We start from the raw sequence: 20,359 nt of genomic DNA, 5'->3' as shown, positions 1-20,359 counted from the left end.
CGATAGGGGTGCTTCCGGATATGCTTGCCTTACGAGTCGCTGGATCGCCTGTGCGAGTTCTGGAAGTGACTCATCTTTTCCTCTAGAGCGGTTTTTCAGCTGCGATCTATACAATTCCACCTTGCCACCATTACCAAAACGCAATGACAACGCTTCCCTCAGGGCTTGATAATCCCTTCTTGAGTTTTCGTCCAAATCAGACAGGATAGCTAGCGCACACCCTGACAAACTTGCAGCGAGGTAAATCGCCATCGTGGAAGTGTCCCAGCCATTCAGTTCTGCAATAAGTTCAAATTGAACTTGATAGTCATCCCAAGACGTCTTTCCATCGTACGGTGAAGGCGTAATTAGTGGTTTTGCCCAGGAAGGGCGGTTTTCCACGTTTCTATAGCAAATTTCCGGTTCTCGTGCATTTCCTGGACGAACTTCTGGACCTCGACCACGTAAATCGTCTTCCGGTTCACCGCCAGGCCCCGCGCGGGCTTCATTATCCAGCCGCTATATTTTTTCGTCGAGCCGGTCGATTTGTTCCTGAAATCTGTCGGCCATTCGTCGTTCCATTTCTTCACTGGTACTCAAAATTCTATTGGCCAATTCCTGGAGAGCTGACATAAACGAAGCTGGTGATTCTTGACCGATGAGATAGCCACCATTTTCGTTTGGAGTCGCCGAACTCCGCACGACGTCCTGTTCCACATGGAATTCTCCACAATTAATATCTTCTGCATTCAACTGGACTTCGCAATAACTCTGATCAGCCGCAGCCATCCTAAAGGAGCTCAGAGTTCAAACAAAGCTACTAAACTAAACTTTAACGGTCGCCTGGATTACGCCAGCAACTAACGGCAACTACAACTAACTACGGCAACCAGTAAACAATGTCCTAAAATATGTTTTTTTAACGACCAAAAACAACGGCAACCACCACAGTAAGTGCTTCGTAGCAACCAGTGCGCCACTACAAGTCAAAATATTTCGTCGTCCAGCTTAACTACACCACGTCACAACAGCCGTTCGCAGGACAACTATCTACACCACAACAAAACGATCTGACCTGAACTTCAGCTGACTTTGGTCGTGATTCATCCCACTTCTGACACCAAATGTAACGCGCGTGGGCGACAACAACTTCCAGTCAAAGAGTCCAACAGCCAACGGTTTAATTACTCGACTCTTGACGTTTAGCTTACTTGTACATGGCAAGTATACTAACACACACAGGATACTACACAACGTGAATCTCTTATATATCCTGTACTACGAGTACATTGCGTATCCCGTACTCGCCATATAACCGTCTCTTAGTCTTAGAACTCTTGCGGGTATACATTCAAATACAACCGTTATACACCTTAGCACGCGCATCATAGCTCGTGCAATCACTATATCAGTTTCATTACAATATTTTAGTCTTCCACTTTTATTTTTTATTTATTATTATCTTATAAACGATTTGATTTTTTTGGGATTTTTTTCTTTAAAACTTTGTTTTTTTTTTCTGTGATCCGATCGTGATCCGATCCGTGATCCAATCCGTGATCCAATCCGTGATCCGGTCCGGTCCGGTCCGGTCCGATTCTGGTTTTGTCGACGCCGGAAACCAGGCACTTTCCCGTAGTAGAAAGCAAGGCTACGGCGGGAAAGCCGCCGATACGCGCGTCATGACGTCACCAGAAGCGATCTTCACTGTCTGCCGCCCTACTACAGCCTAGCCGTACCATATCTTAAAGTCCCTAATAAACAAGCGGACACGCGGGGGAACTTTACGTAAGACCATACTGCGCGAGAATAAAGGTAAAGACAGACCGGCACGGGCTCCCCATTTGGCTTTTGTTGTCGCGTCGCATTATCGCCTTCAAATTATATTTTTGCTCTCACAAGCTTGTCTTTTACATGTAAGGGATTTTCCGTTCTTGTAAGACATGATCGGAGGTTTAATAAAAATTGTTTTCAGCAAAGGTTGATTATATATCAGACACCAATGTTCCATCAATATTTAACTTTTTTTACTTCCGGATGGTACGTTGTGACAAAAGGCAATATTCGCTAGTGACCTTTTTGCTTTTGGGTAAGTGCAGATTGCCTAGAGGCAAAGTTGACCCCTGACAGAGACCTTTCTATGATGTTTTCTGGTTACCATCTTGCTTTGAGGCGTTGTTTGAATTTCAAAAGGCTATATTCAAATGTTTTTTTCGAAGAGTTAGTTCAAAGCAATCTTATTGCTTCGCCTTTAATGAAACCATATTTTACGCCTGGTGGATGGCACGAGGCGAAGTACGTTGATTAGAAGTTCTCCGTCGGTTTGTAGTGAGTTTTGATGTCCAAGATGGAATCTCTTGTGAATCTTTCCCCTTTAAAACACTGTGGTATCGAGGAAATTGATTTGGTTCTCTGATATTTCGGCCGGGAATTTGATAGCAGGGTGGAAATAGTTAGCTTGTTTAATAAACCGATCTACGTCTTTTAGAGCCTTGAACTCATTGCTTGACAAATTACTTTTTGGCTTCTGCAAGTTGTGTTTTGACATTTTCCAAGTAGCTCTCAAGGGCAATAGAAGGTTAAACCGGTGGCATCCAGTTTTATTTAACATGAAAAGGATGTGGTTGTTTGTTTTGCTCGTGAAAAATGTATTGGAGGCGCATTCGTCTTGTTCAAATTCTCTCAAGTGTTGTTGCCTAATTATAGATCGATTCGTCGGTCACGGGTATTGGGATAAATTCGAGACCCTTTGATAGCGCGCTGACTTGGCCGTCAGTAAGTTGATAGTTTGAGAGATTTTTTTAGGAATTTTTCATTTGTCTCCCTTTCTTTGGCGGAACGCCTACATTTCAAATGCCTTCGGAAGGGGGTCACTGAGTCTACGTGGGAATTCGCTTCCCCATGTTGGTGTACTCGTAGTTTGCGAACAGGCTCCCGAGAACGGAAAAAAATTTCGGCGAGCTCGAAACAGAAGAGCGATCGGGGCGGGACAGGGGACCTCGCTTCGTTTGGTCTCACCGGGAGCCTGTTCGCAGGCTACTGTACTCAGCAAAAGGGTGGTAATACGCGTAACGTGTTTCAACTTGTCATGCAACATTGCCACATGAAAATTACCTCTATTAATTTCCCTTAAAAGTAAAGCGGAAAGGTTCCTTTTTTCTCTAGCGTAACAATCACAGCACAATCAGCGCATATCACTGACACTCTAGTTCTTTTGTTAAAACAGACTGTTTATTGAAATCTTGAAAAATAACCTAAAGTACGTTTTCACTTTTTTTCTCTATTATGTGTTAGCTTTTAGAAAGTTTATAGCAAAATGGACGTTACTCGGTTTGACAAATTGACCTTAATAAAAATAGACTGTACAAACTTCTTTTGGAATTCTTCGGAATCCTGAAAGTTTGGTCCACTTTTCAAGCCTTTCATCCTTCATATAAGGTAGATGATGTGTCTGTGAAAATAAAATTGACTTTCTATTTCAATCAATACATTGCCGACGTCCGGTACCTCTCTTTTCACAGCAGTCAACCCCAAAATGCAACGCCACTTCCGGTTTTCGTGTCCTCGGAGTTTGCAATCAGAGTTGAGTAGTACGAATTCCTGTACCTGTTTCTGCAGCCGATAGGGTTTTGTGAGAGTAGAGAGTTGGCTTGCAGCTCAACCCCCAACCTGGGGTTTTGTTTGTCAGGGGTTGTTGTTCCCTTGGCCACTAGGATCCTGTTATTTGAAGGAGCCGGACACTCTCCTTTTGCCGTTTGTTTGTACAAAACTGTATTTACCAGGGTTTACAATCAGGATGTACAACAGCCAACACGATGGCCGGGCCTGTTTCAGACGGTGGGCCTTTGTCGGCATTTTAAGGGCGCACCTGGTGGGACCATCCCTCAACCCCTCATTCCTCTTGAACAGTATTTATTTATCATTTGAGAGATCCAAAGTAACATTGAGGGTCCTGTTTTTTAGGCTTTGACAGGTAGTCCAACAGATCCTAGATCACTGCTGATGTAAGGATGACTCTGCAGCCGTTTCAGGACGAGCATTTGAACTATTTCAAGTTTGCTTCCATTGTACTGAATGAATTTCCCAAGGCATTACGTCATACTTTCAGATCCATGTGGGACAACACCTTTGGACATCTCCCCGGTTTCCAACCATGGGATGACTCTATTGCGGTAAGAAATCTGTTTCTTACCACAGAGGGTGGCACAACCAAAGTTCCCACAAACCTCTCTTATGAAGAATGGGATTGTACAGCCCTGTTCCAGGCCACTATTTACGCGCAGTCCTTCGCTTTGCCCGACAGCAAAGGTCATCACAGGACACTCGGTGATCTGTATGTGAAGCCTCATAAGTTAGCTCATGGGAGGTTCCATGTATCTGTGGTGAGCCCGAGTGGAAACAGGGCAGAAACATTTGCACTTGCAATTGATCAAATTCGACTGTTAAGAAATTCGCTTTGTCACTCAACCAGTTCTGAGATTGTCAAAGCAACCTTTGATCAATACGTGCAGCTCTCTAAAGATGCATTCAAAGCTCTGGGAATCAAGGCAGTTCCCATTGATGTCATTGGTGGTTTGACTGAGTCGGACTTTCCCACCAAAGAAGTTCGCAAGTTGGAGCAAGCCATAAAAGAGGAGATCCAAACACACAATAAGTTTCTCGAGGGCATGAGCTCAGATATCGACGAGTTAAGAGCGCTGTCAACTGCAATGAACGAGAAATTGGAAAGCGCAGCAAGTAAAGAAGACATCGCTGAGATGAAACAAAAGATCAGTGATTTGAAATTAGCACTTGTTGCGGACGAACCAGGTAAAAATTTAGTTCTATCGTTATGGTGGGTCATGGTGTTAATGCATGTAAGTGAATATATGGAAGACCATATACTTCAACTGCGTAGAAAGATATATTATACATATAATGACTAATATGATCTTTCGTATATTCACTTACATTCACGTGACCATTGAGGAAAAAAAGTGTACACCAGATATCACAATATTCGTCTACAAGTGAATATCTGAAAGATCATATATTTGAACTGCGGAGAAAGATATCAAGACATGATTGATTATCGCAGTTATACACAACTTAAGCGGTTGTGAAATTAAAGCCTCTGCGATAACGGTGTAGTATACTCGTCTGCTGGCCCCGATATGATGACGTACTTAAAGACCAAAACAGAAAAGTGTAACGTACTTCCTATAGGCCGGATGGGTGAGGGAGCAAATGAACTCTGTGTCGGGGTAGGGTGGCAAGTGACCTTTCGAGAAGACAAAGAATTTGCCTCTTTTCTGCGTTTACTCCCCAGAGGTTGGGCAAAAAATAAAACAATTCTGACTAGACGGGCTTCAAAACCACCTTAACTTTTGAACAAAAAGCCTTCATCTCCTGCCATAGATTCTTAGATTAATTTCAAGGATGCGGATTCGGATTACGAATAATTACTCAAATGAAGAGCGGGCACAACAACAATAGAAAGTGGGCGCTTCCAAAATATGTTACTTATCCTTTTAAATGTCTTCATTTTGAGAACTATCCTGCATACACGAAAGAAATGATTGCTTTAACCTCCTTTACGTATTCCTTAAGAGGCAGTAACATTCTAACTCTTCCGAAGCCATCTACAACTTCACATGGACTACATTCTTTTATCTTTCCTATAAACCCTGGAACAGCTACCTATTACAATGACTTCGAGCGGCTGATCCGCAACTACAGTTTTTTGTTACTAGTTATTCGAATTATATGTAAGAAGTAAAAATTGATATTAATTTATTCGTGTATTTTATTTTGACTTTTTTCTTGATACTTTTAATTTTCCTCGAAGATATTAGCCATATGCTGCTATCCAATATATCCGAGTATAAATAAAGTTTATCAATATATGTAGTATTTGATGCGCTCCCGTCAGTGTTAGCCTTTATGCGGACGTTTAACTGGCAGAACTGTGAAAAAAGTCTTTCATCACAACGTAATTTTCATGATTATTGTTTCATTCTGTCTTTCAACAGATACGAAGCCATCACTGCCAAAATCATGTCTTCCTGCAATGGTTCCACACTTCACTGGCCGCCAGAGGGAGTGTGAAGAAATCACTGGTCACGTAACTTCAATATCGACCCGAATCGTGTCGATCTGGGGCTCGCCCGGATTCGGAAAAACGTCGGTTGCAATCGCGGTTGGACACCTTCTCCACTCGCAAGGATTACCCGTCTACTTCTTCTCTTTACGAGGACTTCGGTCAAAAGTTGATCTGACATCGAAGCTTCTTAGCTTTTTTAGACGACATGCCACAAATGACCAACAACAACAGCGCCTTTCACTTGATGATGAGCTTTTCCAACTTTTTAACGAGATTTCTGATCCTTTAGTACTGATTCTTGATAATGCTGACGACTTGTTGGAAAGTGGAATGGCGAAAGTCAAAGAGGATTTCGCACATTTCCTCGAAGAAATTCTCAGAAGAGCCGAAAAAGTGACATTTGTTATAACCACGAGGGAATCATTAGAGTTTATGAATGTTCAATTCCAAGGCCACCAGGCAGTAAGAATATGTCCATTAGATCAGTTGTCTTCTCAAAACCTTGTCAGCGAATTGCTCCCAAATGCCACCGCTTTGGACTGCACGCGAATTCAGCAAATCTGCGGTCATGTACCTTTGGCCATGAAGTTACTGTGTTCTTCTATTTCAGAGGATGATGTTGCTGACCGAAGTCAAGTTCTAGATGACTTTACGAAGTCTTCACAAAGTAATGATATTGTGGAGATGTTGGACAATCCAGATTATCCAAGCCATCTAAGACTGAAACTCCTATTTGACTCTTCATTTCAGAGGCTCTCTGGTCAAGAGAAAGAAGCTCTTGTGTCCTTGAGTGTTCTTCCAGAGAGTTTCGATCTAAAGGTTGCTGCGGCTGTTCTGAGTATGTCAAAAATTCTTGCGGCGAAAAACGTCTTGAAAAGCCTTCGGAGGAGGTCTTTTCTCGATGTAGGTCCCAAATCTGGATTATTTATGATACATAAACTACTTCAGTCTTTTGCAAGAGAAAGGGGAGAACATGAAACGAAAGAAACGATTCTTAATGCCAAATCTCGCTTCCGTGCATTTTACGTCTCCCGATTCGAGATGCTTAATGAGCAGTTTTTGACAGGAAATTCGATGTCTGCATTTATTGAGTTCTATGAACATGGAGAGAGTTTCCTTACAAGTCTTATAGAGGGATGTTACGATTCCAAGACTTCTGACAATGCTTTTCGAGCTCTGGTAAAAGCAGAGCTATTTCTAGACAGCCTATTTTGGTGCGAGGGCGACAAGATTGACAAAATTTACGATTCAGCAATTGAAGCAGCCAGGAAGGATGGGAGTAACGTGATCTACAGGCAGTTACTTGTTTCCTTGGCTTTTACTGAAGTAACTTTGGGTTCTCAAGGAAGGACGATGCAGCTTCTTTCGGAAGGGAAGTATGAGCCATCGAGCCCTTCAGTAGCGGTTGATGATAGAGGAAAACACCTGTGTTGCAGCGGCATCTATCAACTGGTTACCGGAAAAACAGAGAACGGAGTTCAACTTCTACAAGAGGCTCTTTGTTTACTGAATGACACCCCCGAACAGAGGATTCTAAGAATTATCACGTTCCAGATGCTTGCTATTTATCATCGATTTAAAAAGAACTCGTCAGGAATGTCAATGTTCTACAGCAAAGCGCGCGAGGAATGCAGAGTAGTGGGAGACACACACCTTCTTATTATTCCTGCAATGGAAAATACAGACAGGGAGAATGGAGAAGAAGAAATGGTCCTCAGAAACTCCGAAAACGTAATTAATCCTCCACTTACCGTAGAAGTTCTTTGTCTCGTGAGCAAAGCAACAGAACATTTACCAGATGCTGACGTAAAGCGATCTGCAAGCAACACTTTGCTAAATATAGCAAAAGAGATCGAAAAACCACTCCTCCAAAGTTCAATTGGTTTGTTTAACTTTCAGCGCAATGTAAACAGAATACTTCAGAGTTTGTCAAGCAGACGTGAAGACGCAGCCAAACTGTCCGCGGAAAGGATCATGTATCACGAGAAGGCAATTGAAAAATGCAAGAGAAGCAAAGAGAATTCGCCCATCCACGAACCAAACTCCGCGACTCTGGCACTTCATCAAGAAGCACTAGCAAAGAGCTATGCTGACCACGCAAACATTCAGTGCAAAATGCAAAACTATTCACAGGCTGTTCAGTCTGCACAGTTCGCACTTGATATCAGACTTGAACTGTTTGGAGAAGAACACTCAAGCACAGGTGACAGTTACCATTCACTTGGGGTCGCACAACATGATCTAGGCGACTTTTCCTCAGCTCTCCAGTGTAAACAGCGTGCACTTGATATCAGCCTTAAGCTGTTTGGAGAAGAACACTCAAACACAGCTAACAGTTACGATTCACTCGGGGTCACACAACACGAACTAGGCGACGTTTCCTCAGCTCTTCAGTCTAAACAGCGTGCACTTGATATCAGGCTTAAGCTGTTTGGAGAAGAACACTCAAACACAGCTGACAGTTACGATTCACTCGGGGTCACACAACACGAACTAGGCGACGTTTCCTCAGCTCTCCAGTCTAAACAGCGTGCACTTGATATCAGGCTTAAGCTGTTTGGAGAAGAACACTCAAACACAGCTGACAGTTACGATTCACTCGGGGACACACAACATGAACAAGGCGACTTTAACTCAGCTCTTCAGTCTGCACAGCGTGCACTTGATATCAGGCGTAAACTGTTTGGAGAAGAACACTCAAGCACAGCTGCCAGTTACCATTCACTCGGGATCACACAACATGCACAAGGCGACTTTAGCTCAGCACTTCAGTCTACCCAACGTGCGCTAGATATCAGGCGTAAACTGTTTGGAGAAGAACACTCAAGCACAGCTGACAGTTACGATTCACTCGGGGACACACAACATGAACAAGGCGACTTTAACTCAGCTCTTCAGTCTAAACAGCGTGCACTTGATATCAGGCTTAAGCTGTTTGGAGAAGAACACTCAAACACAACTGACAGTTACGATTCACTCGGGGTCACACAACACGAACTAGGTGACGTTTCCTCAGCTCTTCAGTCTGCACAGCGTGCACTTGATATCAGGCTTAAGCTGTTTGGAGAAGAACACTCAAACACAGCTGACAGTTACGATTCACTCGGGGACACACAACATGAACAAGGCGACTTTAACTCAGCTCTTCAGTCTGCACAGCGTGCACTTGATATCAGGCGTGAACTGTTTGGAGAAGAACACTCAAGCACAGCTGCCAGTTACCATTCACTCGGGATCACACAGCATGCACAAGGCGACTTTAGCTCAGCTCTTCAGTCTACCCAACGTGCGCTAGATATCAGGCGTAAACTGTTTGGAGAAGAACACTCAAGCACAGCTGACAGTTACTATTCACTCGGGGTCACACAGCATGCACAAGGCGACTTTAGTTCAGCTCTTCAGTCTGCACAGCGTGCTACTGAAATCATTCTTAAACTGTCTGCGGAAGAACACTGAGGCACACATTCACCATTTATTTTTTATTTTTTTATTTTCAAGAATTGACAATCGCTTTCTGATATCGATCTTCTAAGTATATCAACACTACTAGTAGTAATCAAAGATTATGAGAATGCGTTCGGCGCCGTGACTTTAATATATATTCCTTAAATGATTTGACTAGCTGACTTTCTAGCTCTGTCTATTGCTAAAATCAACATTTTTCGTCAACAACCGAGGTTTTACAGACAGATATGCATAGTGTCGAAGTCCATGCTTGTGAAGATCTCCCTCGTATAAACTACGATTTGTTGATACGTTGCATGACTGCGCCGGTTTCCGTAGACTCACAAATTTAATGGAACTAAAATATTTAGCTCTTATTAACCGAGCTGGAGGTCTGTATGGGAGAATCTTGACCGAGGTCTGTACACACGACCGAGGTCAAGATTCTCCCATACAGACCGACTTAGTTCGGTTAATAAGATGTTTATTATATGGCAAAGAAGAAAACTTTAATTCGTTTAATGTAACTGGTTTGCCGACAGTTTGCTTGCGAACGGCGATGAGCTTAACTTAAACCTGCCGAAATTTGCTTGTTCTCTTTACTTGTTTGTTTTGTCACCAGGCTTTTTGGCAGTGTCATAAATGATTGAGAAGAAAATAAAAGAAAATGGTGAACATTTTTGTATTTTAGTTTGCTACGTTGTCAACGCAAAATGAAACCGGTCTAGCTAGATGCCGGTCTAGATGGGAAAATCTAGACCGCGGTCAATATCGATTTCAGCCAATCATATTCGTGAATTCGGTAGTTCCCAGTCTTTGTGAGACGCAGCCATATAATAATTACATTTATAGCCTTCAAATTTCGTGCTAAATATTCTCACATTAAACTGGTAATGTTTAAGCGTAAAAGCTAATTTGTAAAAGTATATTTTTCACGTACATTTTTCTGAGCTGGAAGTACAAATATAAGCAAGCAATCGCGTGCTCGTTTATCGTAAACAAACTCCGTGCGACTGATTAGACTATTTCCCCTGTAGAATAAAGCATACAGTATTTACATAATTTGCTGTTCCTTGGTTCAGGCTCACTCTTTTGAATCGTGCCTTCAGAGACTTCAGAGTACTTTTCCGCCAATTCCAAACAATATTCGACCGGATGAGCTATCTGTCGCGACCGGACCTAATCAAGAAATGCAATCACAATAAATCTGTTGCCACGGTTATCATCCTAAAGCCAAGGCGATTCAAAGTCGTGTTCGTTAACATATAAAATAACAAGGACAATTTCCTCAGATTTCGATAAATGCTACCGCCGAAGTGTTTAAATTCACCAAAATCCAACGCTGAAAGCACAAAATAGCGAAGTCTACGGCGACTGAATGGAAAGAAGTCAATGAAAGATCCAGCGCAAAGACGAACTCACATGGCCTGCTCACATGTTCGCCACATGTCTTATCACATGTCTTAGGGTGCGTTTCCTTAAGAAAATCCAAGATTGGATTCTTAAATCCGAAAACGGATTTTGCGTTTCTTTTCTTAGCAGATTAATCTAAGATCTTTCGTATCATGGTGCGTCAAAGGAACCGGTTCCATTGATGTACCATGATCCGAGAGATCTTGGATTGATCTGTTTAGAAAAGAAACGCAAAATCCGTTTTCGGATTTAAGAATCCAATCTTGGATTTTCTTTCTAAATGCGCCCTTAATAAAGGTACCAGTTTACTGGTCTTGACATGCCCCTGCCAAAATCAAGCGGGGTGGTTATTTTGGTGTCTTCACAGGAATGTGTATTTTTCTGTATATAACCGTGCACAGGGCAACCAAATCTAGAAAGCCACAGGCGAAAGTAAGGTTTGCGTGCTCCGAACGCAAAAATATATAGATTTAGCCAAGCCTAAAAGCGGAGCACCTGATTGGAATAACTTAACCATAAAGGATTATGAGCACGTAATTACGGCGTGTGGTCTCAGTACTTTTTTACAGCTAAAATCTTAATAAAAATGAGACTTTCGAATAAAGCGTATCCTTTTCTCCAAGATTACTTCTTACTACTTATCCTCATCGGGTTTATGAGGACTCTTGAGGCCGACCAGGAGATTGCACCATCCATCACTGTCCGACGCCGATGCGACGGCAGCTCTCCATGAATGCCATCCAAGCTTGTTTCTTTCCTTCGCAACGGTTCTCGTCCACGTTTCTCTCGGTCGGCCTCGCCTCCTCTTACCTTCAGGTGCCCATGTCAGCGCAGTCCTCGAGATGTTGTCGGTACTCAATACGTGCCCTATCCATCGCTTTCTTCTCACTCTTATGAGGGCTGACACCGGTGTACTACCTGTGGCTTCGTGCAGCTCTTCGTTACTTAGATGCATAGTTACATAGACAAAAAAGTGAGTCGGCCTTCCTTAAAGCTCTTTGATGTATATGAAAAACGTTTCCTTCGACTCCTGCAGATATAGCTGACTGAATACCTCTACATTTATCACCATCCAAATCAGGAAACCATGACGTTGGTGCAGCAGTTAAGAAGTTTCAGAAGTATTTCCATCTTCTTTTGACAGGAGAAGTGGACGAGGAGACAATGAACGCTATGAAGAAACAGTGCTGTGGAGACCCGGACGTTGAAGAAGAAGCAAGTCGCTTCGAAAGATACGAATCTGTGGCGTCTTGGTCCAAGACAGAGTTAACGTATTATATTGAATATTCTAGTCAAAATTTGTCAGCGGGGGAATCAGCAGAGTGCCATCGCTCAAGCTTTCCAAAAATGGAAAGATGCCTGCAGTGTCGGGTGTTGCCCCAGTTTTCTATGGTGTCCCCCAAGGTAGCAATCTTGGACCACTCCTATACTAAGTTTACATTAATGATCTGTCCAGTTGCCTCAGTTCAGCCTCTGCGAGAATGTTCGCTGACGACACAAATATAATCTACGTTGCCAGTACAATAGCTGACCTTGAAAATTTATATACGCAATTCAGACTCCCTTGGACGCTTCAAAAGGGAAATTGACCAACTTTACAACAACTGTCAGTCAGGCTCCCACACGGCAATCTTGTAAAACAATATACTTATAATTGGACTTCTTTTTATACTTATATACTTATGTATGTATGTAGGTAGGTAGGTAGGTAGGTAGGTAGGTAGGTAGGTAGGTAGGTAGGTAGGTAGGTAGGTAGGTAGGTAGGTAGGTAGGTAGGTAGGTAGGTAGGTAGGTAGGTAGGTATGTATGTTTACTCAAACACCCAACTACACCCACCCTCCAAATTTTATTTGTGCATCCTCCGAATTTAATGGAAGGATTGCAAATACGAACGTTTAAAATTAGCGCACTTCTTTGTAATGTATATTATTCTCATGTTTTGTGTACATGAGGTATCAGTCATAATTATGAAATTAACAAAACTACATCTCCTCCAGAAGCAGATCATCCATTGAATAATTTTCCGTACCGCTAAACAATAACTGTGGCTACGCACTCAAGCGTCTGTGAGTCCTTAACAACACTTCTGAAATGTTTTTCTTTCGTTTCATGCCAAAGGTTTGTCTTTTTTTTACAATAGTCATTTCTTGGCGTGCATCATCGAGTTATGACGCGCGCGCTAGGCCTGGGGCACTCTGATGTCAGCGGCTCGATCATGTGGCCCTGTGCCAGCCTTGGAAATCCTTCATTGCACTCTGATGACATCAACGGGATAAACGCCCTGTATTCATAACGCTACATTTGTACTGCCTTAATTAAAACAAAATGTTCTGACGAAAGCAAACTTGATATAAATAAACAAATTCTGAACATAAACATGAAAAAAAACATAGCCTTTTGCCACATTTGTAATTTCCTTACAACTACTACTTCATTTAAAAATGCCGTTTTGTTAATTCTTTTAAGCCTAGTGCTTGCAATTTTTCAATATCTGTGTGCTATTCATTCTATGACGCCGAATGACTTTCAAAATATGTGGCTTTCAAGTCACATTTTCGAACCCATTAGTAATGTATTAATTTTAAACAAAGGAAATCATGACAGTGACGGTGTTTTGATTTAACGATTATATGTATCCATTTTCTGTTTAGTTTTCGTTTCGATTGAGAAAATATATCAAACACTAAAGATAGTGTTTGACCATATTTCCAAATACGTCGATTTTCGTCAAAAATACTTCGCTACGCGTCGAATTTTTCAGCTCTCCTCTCGGGTTTGAAAATGTGATCAAATGCGGTATTTTGTGTTAGGTATATTACAACAAAACCCAGAATATCGTCAATAGTTGTTTCATTAAGTTTGTAACTTTTCAATAAGGATTTCAGGTTTCATTCACATCCATTTTGAAATCACTGGTGATCCTTGCAAGTGATGTGCTCTCAGCAGTGCGATTTATTCTTTTTTGTACTCTAAATCGCATCTCTTTCCCAGCCAATAAGAATGATAATGGAGGCTTTGGAAGAACAAATACTGCATCTTAGTATATAAAGACCTCATAAGAATCTGACTTTTAGTTCACGCATTTGAAAACGACGAACGAGTCATAGAAACGTCCTTCAAAATTATTATCGCTGATTTTTATTCTTAATGATACTCTAAAACCAAACATTCAAACAGATTTTGAAGCTTGCTTAAAGTAACCAATCAAATGGCAATTAAGCCATGTGATTTAGCCACGAATGGCACCATTTTTGCTCTAAATCGCATTTTTTCCTTTTTTTTTTTTCTGTTTTGTATTCAAAGTGGACTTAAAGACTTTCGGGTTCCTCATTTTTAACAAACCGGTCATTAGATCTATAAGATATTGGTACTTTCCACACTCCTATACTCACCGGCACAAAATAGGGCACCGGCACAAAATAGTGTTGCGTTTAGATACTGGTTAGTCCATGTACCCAAGTACCATACAAGGTCGACGCCTTTTTCGCACCCGGACACAGGCACTGGGCCCGAATTTAGGTGTGAGTACTTCAGGTGTGAGTACTCGTGTGCCGTGCTCGGGCGCCAAGAGGGAACATAGCCAAGTAAAGTGCACGTGGCAATTGAACTTCGTGTCGTACAATTTTGGTCTGAAATCAAACTTGTGATTTCCAAATCGAACGAGCACGCAGCGATAACTGTCAAATTCTTTTGTATGCATTTAAATAAGCCTCACTTATTTCAAATTCGTTTGAATTATGAACTGTTCAATGAGGTTAGTAGGGCTAATTTTAATACTTAACTGGCTCGCAAGTATGCATGAAAAGGGTCTGTACGCGATATTTTTTTCAATCCCAAAACTGTAACTTCTTTGAAAAGGGCGTATTTATTTCTTGGAATTGACACATTATTTACAACACTAACTTTACTTACAATACTAACTGCACTTAAAATAGAGACAATGCACACAAAACCTTAACGTAACATTACTTGCACCACAATTAAGTCTTTGAAAACGCGGCATATTTTATCACAAAAAGATTATGTAATCATGATCACGTCTCCTTCTAGAGAACAGTCTATTGACTTGGTTGCAAAGGGCTGTAAAGCAAAACTGACAAAAGCTTATTCAAATTTGAGCTTTCAGTTCAAGTTGAAATTAATACCGACGAGGACTCCGAGGAAATTCATCCCAAATGGGTCTGGTCGGCATACAAACGACTTCTTTATCGAGTCCGCAAAGCAGTCAGCAGACTTGTACGTAAACAGCTTTATACATTAAATCATGTGATGCCTGAACGAGCAAAGGGGTATAAGTCTAAACATCAAGCCCGAGAAACAAAAACTTCGATTAAATTGATGCAAGAAACATAAGAATATCTCTAAGACAAACATAAAGCTATCTGGAAGTAAAGCTACAGCAGTCTCTGACTCGCAAGGCCGGGCAAGGATGAATATGATTCCCGTGATCTTGATGCAAACATACTGTGCAGTGCTTGTTACAGCCGCGCCCGGCGTCACAACGCGAGTAAGAATCCTGTTTTTGGAATATTTTAAACTGTCTCTCCATTGCTCATATAAGAGAGCTTAAAACATATCTTCCGATACAAAAATTACACAGGCGCCAAACGCTACAAAGCGAGAAATATAAACAGCGAAAACTTTGCAGACGTATGACTTGCAATAGCACAACAAACTATTGTAATCCACTTAAAATTCCTCCCGATAATACAGCAAAAAGAGCGCCAGAGAGAAAAACACGAGAGGCAAAGAAAGGCCAAGGACCGTAAATCAAAAAAAACAAACTGCAATGATACATAATCAGAATAGATAAGCAGAATATGAGGGCAAATGAAATAATACTGTTCTCATAGTTTCGGTTTACTAAATGCCTAAGATGAGTTTGTCATTACTCGCACTCATTCTAGAAGCGAAATCCCCTCAAAGCACATAGATATGTAATTTTAATTGCATCAGGGTTCTAGTCATATACACTCTTTACCACTGCTTGTTGGAGTTATAAGATGTAAATATACATTGTGAGTTTTTAGGAGCTCATAAATGGTTTTTAGTGGGTATTGTTTCAGTCATATAAGTGGAACGTTATAGTTGGCACTGTAGGTCATTCTATGTTTTTTCCCTTAAAGAAAAGAAAACTCCAATGTAGTTGAAGACTCTTGGATTTTGAATTTTCTCGGATATGTCTAAGATCGAAAACTGAGCATTGTCAAGTACACTTTTCGTGGAGTCTTCGTCACCGTGTTGCATTCACGCAGTCATGTTATTCTTGACCGTCGTTAGCGTGCTGTTTCTCGATGACAACATTCCCCATGTTGGTTCCCTTATGGCTTATGCACCCGGCGGTTTTCCCAAAGTTGAACTGCGTGCCGGTGTTATTCTGTTGCGTGCTGACGGCGTCATTCCCTGAGTCGGTTTCGTTTTCTTCAGCACAGACGGCATCGACAGCGTTGTCATGCGAGCCATTACTGTCTTGTTGAGCTATGAGAACGTTTCCAGTGTTAGTTCCCGTATGGCCAATGCACCCAAAGATTTCCCCAAAACTATACTGCGCGCCGCTAGAGCGATGAGTGGCAGTGGTGCTGTCAGTGGTGTACTGTGGTGAGTGATTGTGTTGAAAGCCAAAGCCAACATTCCCCACATTGGTCCCTTGTTGACCAACGCTGCCAGCGGTGCTGCCAAAGCAGAACTGCTGGACGTTGTCGACTTCACTGCCAACAGCAAGATTCCCCTTGTTGATTCCTTGTTGACAAACGTTGCCAGTGACGTCACTTAAGGCGTTCTCGTGACCTTCATTGCCTTGATCGCCAACAACAACATTCCCCATGTTGATTCCTAGTTGACCAACGTTTCCAGCGGTGCTGCCAAAGTAGAACTGATGAGCGCTATCGACTTCCTTGTCGACAACAGCATTTCCCGTGTGGATTTCTTTTTGGCCATCGTTGCTAGCAGTTTTGCTAAAGGTGTTTTCTTGACCTTCATCGCCTTGATCGCCGTCAAAAACATTCTCCATGTTGATTCCTTTTTGGCCAATGGCGGGAGCAGTGTTACCAAAGGTGTTCTCTTGATCGTCATTGCCTTGATCGCAGAAGGAACAACATTTCATATTCCCCATGTTGATTCCCACTTGACCAACGCTTCCACCGGTGCTGCCAAAGCAGAACTGCTCGCGGCTATCGATTTCCTCGCCAACAACAACATTCTCCTTGTTCATTCCTTGTTGGCTAACGGTGGCAGCAGTGTTACCAAAGGTGTTCTCTTGACGGTCATTGACTTGATCGTAGACAAGAATGTTCCCTATGTTGATTCCTTGTTGGCCAACGGTGGCAGCAGTGTTACCAAAGGTGTTCTCTTGACCGTCATTACCTTGATCGCAGAAAACAATATTCCCTATGTTGATTCCTTGTTGGCCAACGGTGGCAGCGGCGTTACCAAGGGTGTTCTCTTGACCGTCATCGCCTTGATCGCAGACAACAATATTCCCCATGTTGATTCCTTGTTGCCCAACGTTGCCAGCGATGCTGCCAAAGGTGATCCCTTTTCCTTCATCACCTTGACCGTTGTCAACAACATTCCTCATGTTGATTTCTTGTTGGCCAATGCTCCCAACGGTCACATCCGTAAAACTGAACGGTTGGCCTTCATAGGATTGGTTGCCGATACTAACATTTCCCGTGTTGATTGCTTGTTGGCCAACACTACCACCGGTGTTACCAAAGGTGCTCTGTTGGGTTTTAGGGGATTGTTCGTGGATGGTCAAATTCCCCACGTTAATTCCTTGTTGACCAATGCTGCCAGCTGTTCTCTCAAAGTAGAACTGTTGGCCTTTGTTATCTTGACTGTGGGCTACGACATTTTCTGCATTGGTTCCTCGTTGACCAACCTCGCCAGCGGTGTTTTGTTTCACAGATCTCATTTCAATACTGTGGTACTTCTTCTTATAAAGGGAACTCGTTTCAGCTGAGAAATTGTGTCGATGAAAGAAAACAAAATTTAAAAAATAAGTGAGCGGAAATGGAATTAAACAACGGAACTTCAGAATAAAGTAGAAAACCCTAATAAAAGCCGGAATAGTTATGATACAATAAATCACTCAGACACAAATACAACCAATCGATGCTTGATATCTACGTGAGAAAAAGCGACAAGTCAAAACTGGTTTTAATTAATGTTTTATTTTTAACTGTGGTACGCAAATTTCTAAGTACGCAACTTTTTAAACTGAGAATTTTAAAATACGTAATTAGTAAACCCAAGAACAAATCAAACAGAATTACGTGAGAACTGTTTAAGAACCAACTCTCAGCATAAAGAAACATATTCATCAAAGCGTTGATTCATACCTTGCTAATCAAAGGAATTGTTCGCAGAAAAAAACAGACACACGTACCAGGTTCTTGTTAATATTTTAAAAAATCTTGCCGACGAAATCAAATAAATCACAGATGAGAAATCAACTCAGTCGGCAAAGGATAAACTGAAATTCTAGCCAAACAACAGAGGTTCGAGTAGACCCAAATTCTCAGCTTCCGTCAACTTGGGCCGCGAACTCCTAACTCAAGTCCGCACGCAAATTGATCGTGCAACAACTTGTGACTGCTTGGACCTTCATTTGGCCAGGCCTCAACTTAATTGCTCGCACATGAGAAAACTGAGGAGCAGTGCAATCCTTATTGAAGTGCAAAACAGACGTGCTTACCTCAGCTTGCTTCAGTTTTGTTTCTTTTTCGTTCCGTGGGGTCTACGTAAAATGCATGTAAGCACCAAAGAGTGGACAACAATTACATGTAAGTTTCATTCGACTAGTGTTATATATCCTTAGTATCTGTTTGTTGCTTTGTTAGCTCTAAATGTCACTTTTTCGACAATGATGTTTTTTTTTTCTAATTTAGCTGTCTTTAACGGTCAGGTTTGGTCTTCCAGTCACTCGAGTTTAATTAAGAAATTTCTAAACTGAACGGAAAATTCCCTTGACAACAAGAAAATAATGATAAGTTTTCCTCAGGCGACCCAACTTCGGCTCCTCTGACTTCTGTTTTAAATTGTAGACATTGATCGCAACTTTTATGCGTAAAATTAGCATGAACCGTAACTTCGAGAACGTGAAATTGTTTTTTTGGTATAGACAGTCTTTCCGCGCAGCTTTTCCTATTTCTCTTCACATTTCTACAATGACTATGAATGTCAATTATTGATCGCGCTGCAACAATATTAATCGTTCAGAAGTTAAAAATTAGGCTTTTTAAAGCACACAAAGCCATGCTCAATTCTATCACTTTCTACCTTGTATAAATAAAAATTATTAATCCCTCTGTAGACGATGTGCCGTTATTTCCTCAAACTGCTCATTTAACCAAACGTTTCGCTACTATTGCTTACATGAAAGCGGTTGTTTCCAAACACCAATTTCATGCCAGTTTCCGACTTTTTTCAAGTACCCCAGTGATCTTCTCTTAGTTGGAAAGTAGTTATTTCAGGTTGCCAATAACGATGCCTTGTTGTCACAGGTAAGTTAAATGAAGTCACTGAACAATGAACGACAACTAAACGCCAATTCTATACCCGGCCATTTTACGTTTATAGCTGGATTCGGCCAACGTGTTTACGTCCTTGTTGCCACCCTATTCAGATTATGCGATCATTCATTTGCGAAGTGACAATTGTTCTGTCTGCAATCACCTGCGTGTGACAACGTGCACAATTGTAACCTCCCAAATGAATCATCACGTGGTCTGAATCGGTTGCTAACACAATAGACAAAACTGTCTATTAGGTGACGTGTTTGCTCGAAATTTCTCTTTATTTCGGTAACGATCACTGTTTTCTTTAATTTGTTTTCTTTATACAGCAAGTTGGTTTAAGGTGGCTCAAAACAGTTTCTAGCACTTGGATTTTGGTTGGTCAATATAACCACTCTTTATCACTTGATGCTATAATCATGGTATCAAAAAAACTGCCCAATAATTGGTGAACACGTTGGTATCACTTTCGTGACACAATGAGTTACCATAGCAAAAGTATGAGCTGCTAAAAACACCCTTAATCACAGCTTTAGGGGCTTAAAATTCGAAAAACGGCAGGGTGAATTTTTTTTGAATTTTCAAATTTTGATAAGCATGATAAGACGTAACTTTTGGCAAAGTTTTAAACAAATTCTGTACATAAGGTTAGCCGAGCTTAACTTAACTTTATTCAATTCGTTGCATACTCATAAATAGGATACCAAAGTGATAAAATAATAAGTCATAGCCGCCAGCAACTGGAGCAGAAATCAGGACGATGTCACAATTGATATTTAGCCCTACAAAAGATATTTGAAATTTAACGGTGCAAAGAACCCAACAATTCTCCGATATTTCTTTGTTACCGAAAGAACCCAGTTAAATGCAGCGCATGCGTAATAAGTCAAAAGGCCTATTTTTAGCGAACCGCTCATTAGGATTT

General features: G+C 41.5%; 3 protein-coding genes across 4 annotated transcripts in view; 1 reads left to right on the top strand and 2 right to left on the bottom strand.

The window, feature by feature from the left end:
• LOC149117321 (uncharacterized) overlaps positions 1–252 on the bottom strand; it is a 1,302-nt gene extending 1,050 nt beyond the window's left edge. Inside the window, exon 1 of the mRNA XM_089281279.1 lies at positions 1–252. This exon is cut by the window's left edge and continues 1,050 nt beyond it. Coding sequence (XP_089137405.1) covers positions 1–252 — 252 coding nt within the window.
• Positions 1–10,180, top strand: part of LOC110045999 (uncharacterized) — a 23,532-nt gene extending 13,352 nt beyond the window's left edge. The window contains exons 3-4 of the mRNA XM_089282977.1: positions 3,943–4,788; positions 5,991–10,180. Coding sequence (XP_089139103.1) covers positions 3,990–4,788; positions 5,991–9,517 — 4,326 coding nt within the window. The 5' untranslated portion in view covers positions 3,943–3,989 and the 3' untranslated portion in view covers positions 9,518–10,180. The remainder of the gene's footprint in view (positions 1–3,942; positions 4,789–5,990) is intronic.
• Positions 10,181–14,764: 4,584 nt separating this feature from the next.
• LOC149117320 (uncharacterized) lies at positions 14,765–19,568 on the bottom strand. 2 transcript variants are annotated; one of them, XM_089282982.1, is made up of 2 exons: positions 18,615–19,568; positions 14,765–17,875 (listed from the first exon to the last, which is right to left on the bottom strand). In XM_089282982.1, exon 2 carries the CDS (start codon positions 17,829–17,831, stop codon positions 16,179–16,181), a length of 1,653 nt encoding a protein of 550 aa, XP_089139108.1. In that variant the 5' UTR covers positions 17,832–17,875; positions 18,615–19,568; the 3' UTR covers positions 14,765–16,178. The 2 variants fall into 2 exon arrangements, with proteins under 2 accessions (XP_089139108.1, XP_089139107.1); XM_089282981.1 differs by lacking the exon at positions 18,615–19,568 and adding an exon at positions 18,259–18,592.
• Positions 19,569–20,359: the final 791 nt, after the last annotated feature.

This window comes from Orbicella faveolata, unplaced genomic scaffold (genome assembly GCF_042242905.1).
Source record: "Orbicella faveolata isolate gen_17 unplaced genomic scaffold, um_ofav_v1 contig_12, whole genome shotgun sequence".
Taxonomy (NCBI): Eukaryota; Metazoa; Cnidaria; class Anthozoa; order Scleractinia; family Merulinidae; genus Orbicella; species Orbicella faveolata.
The sequence above is the reverse complement of the archived record's forward strand: the minus strand, read 5'-3'. Positions and strand labels throughout refer to the sequence as shown.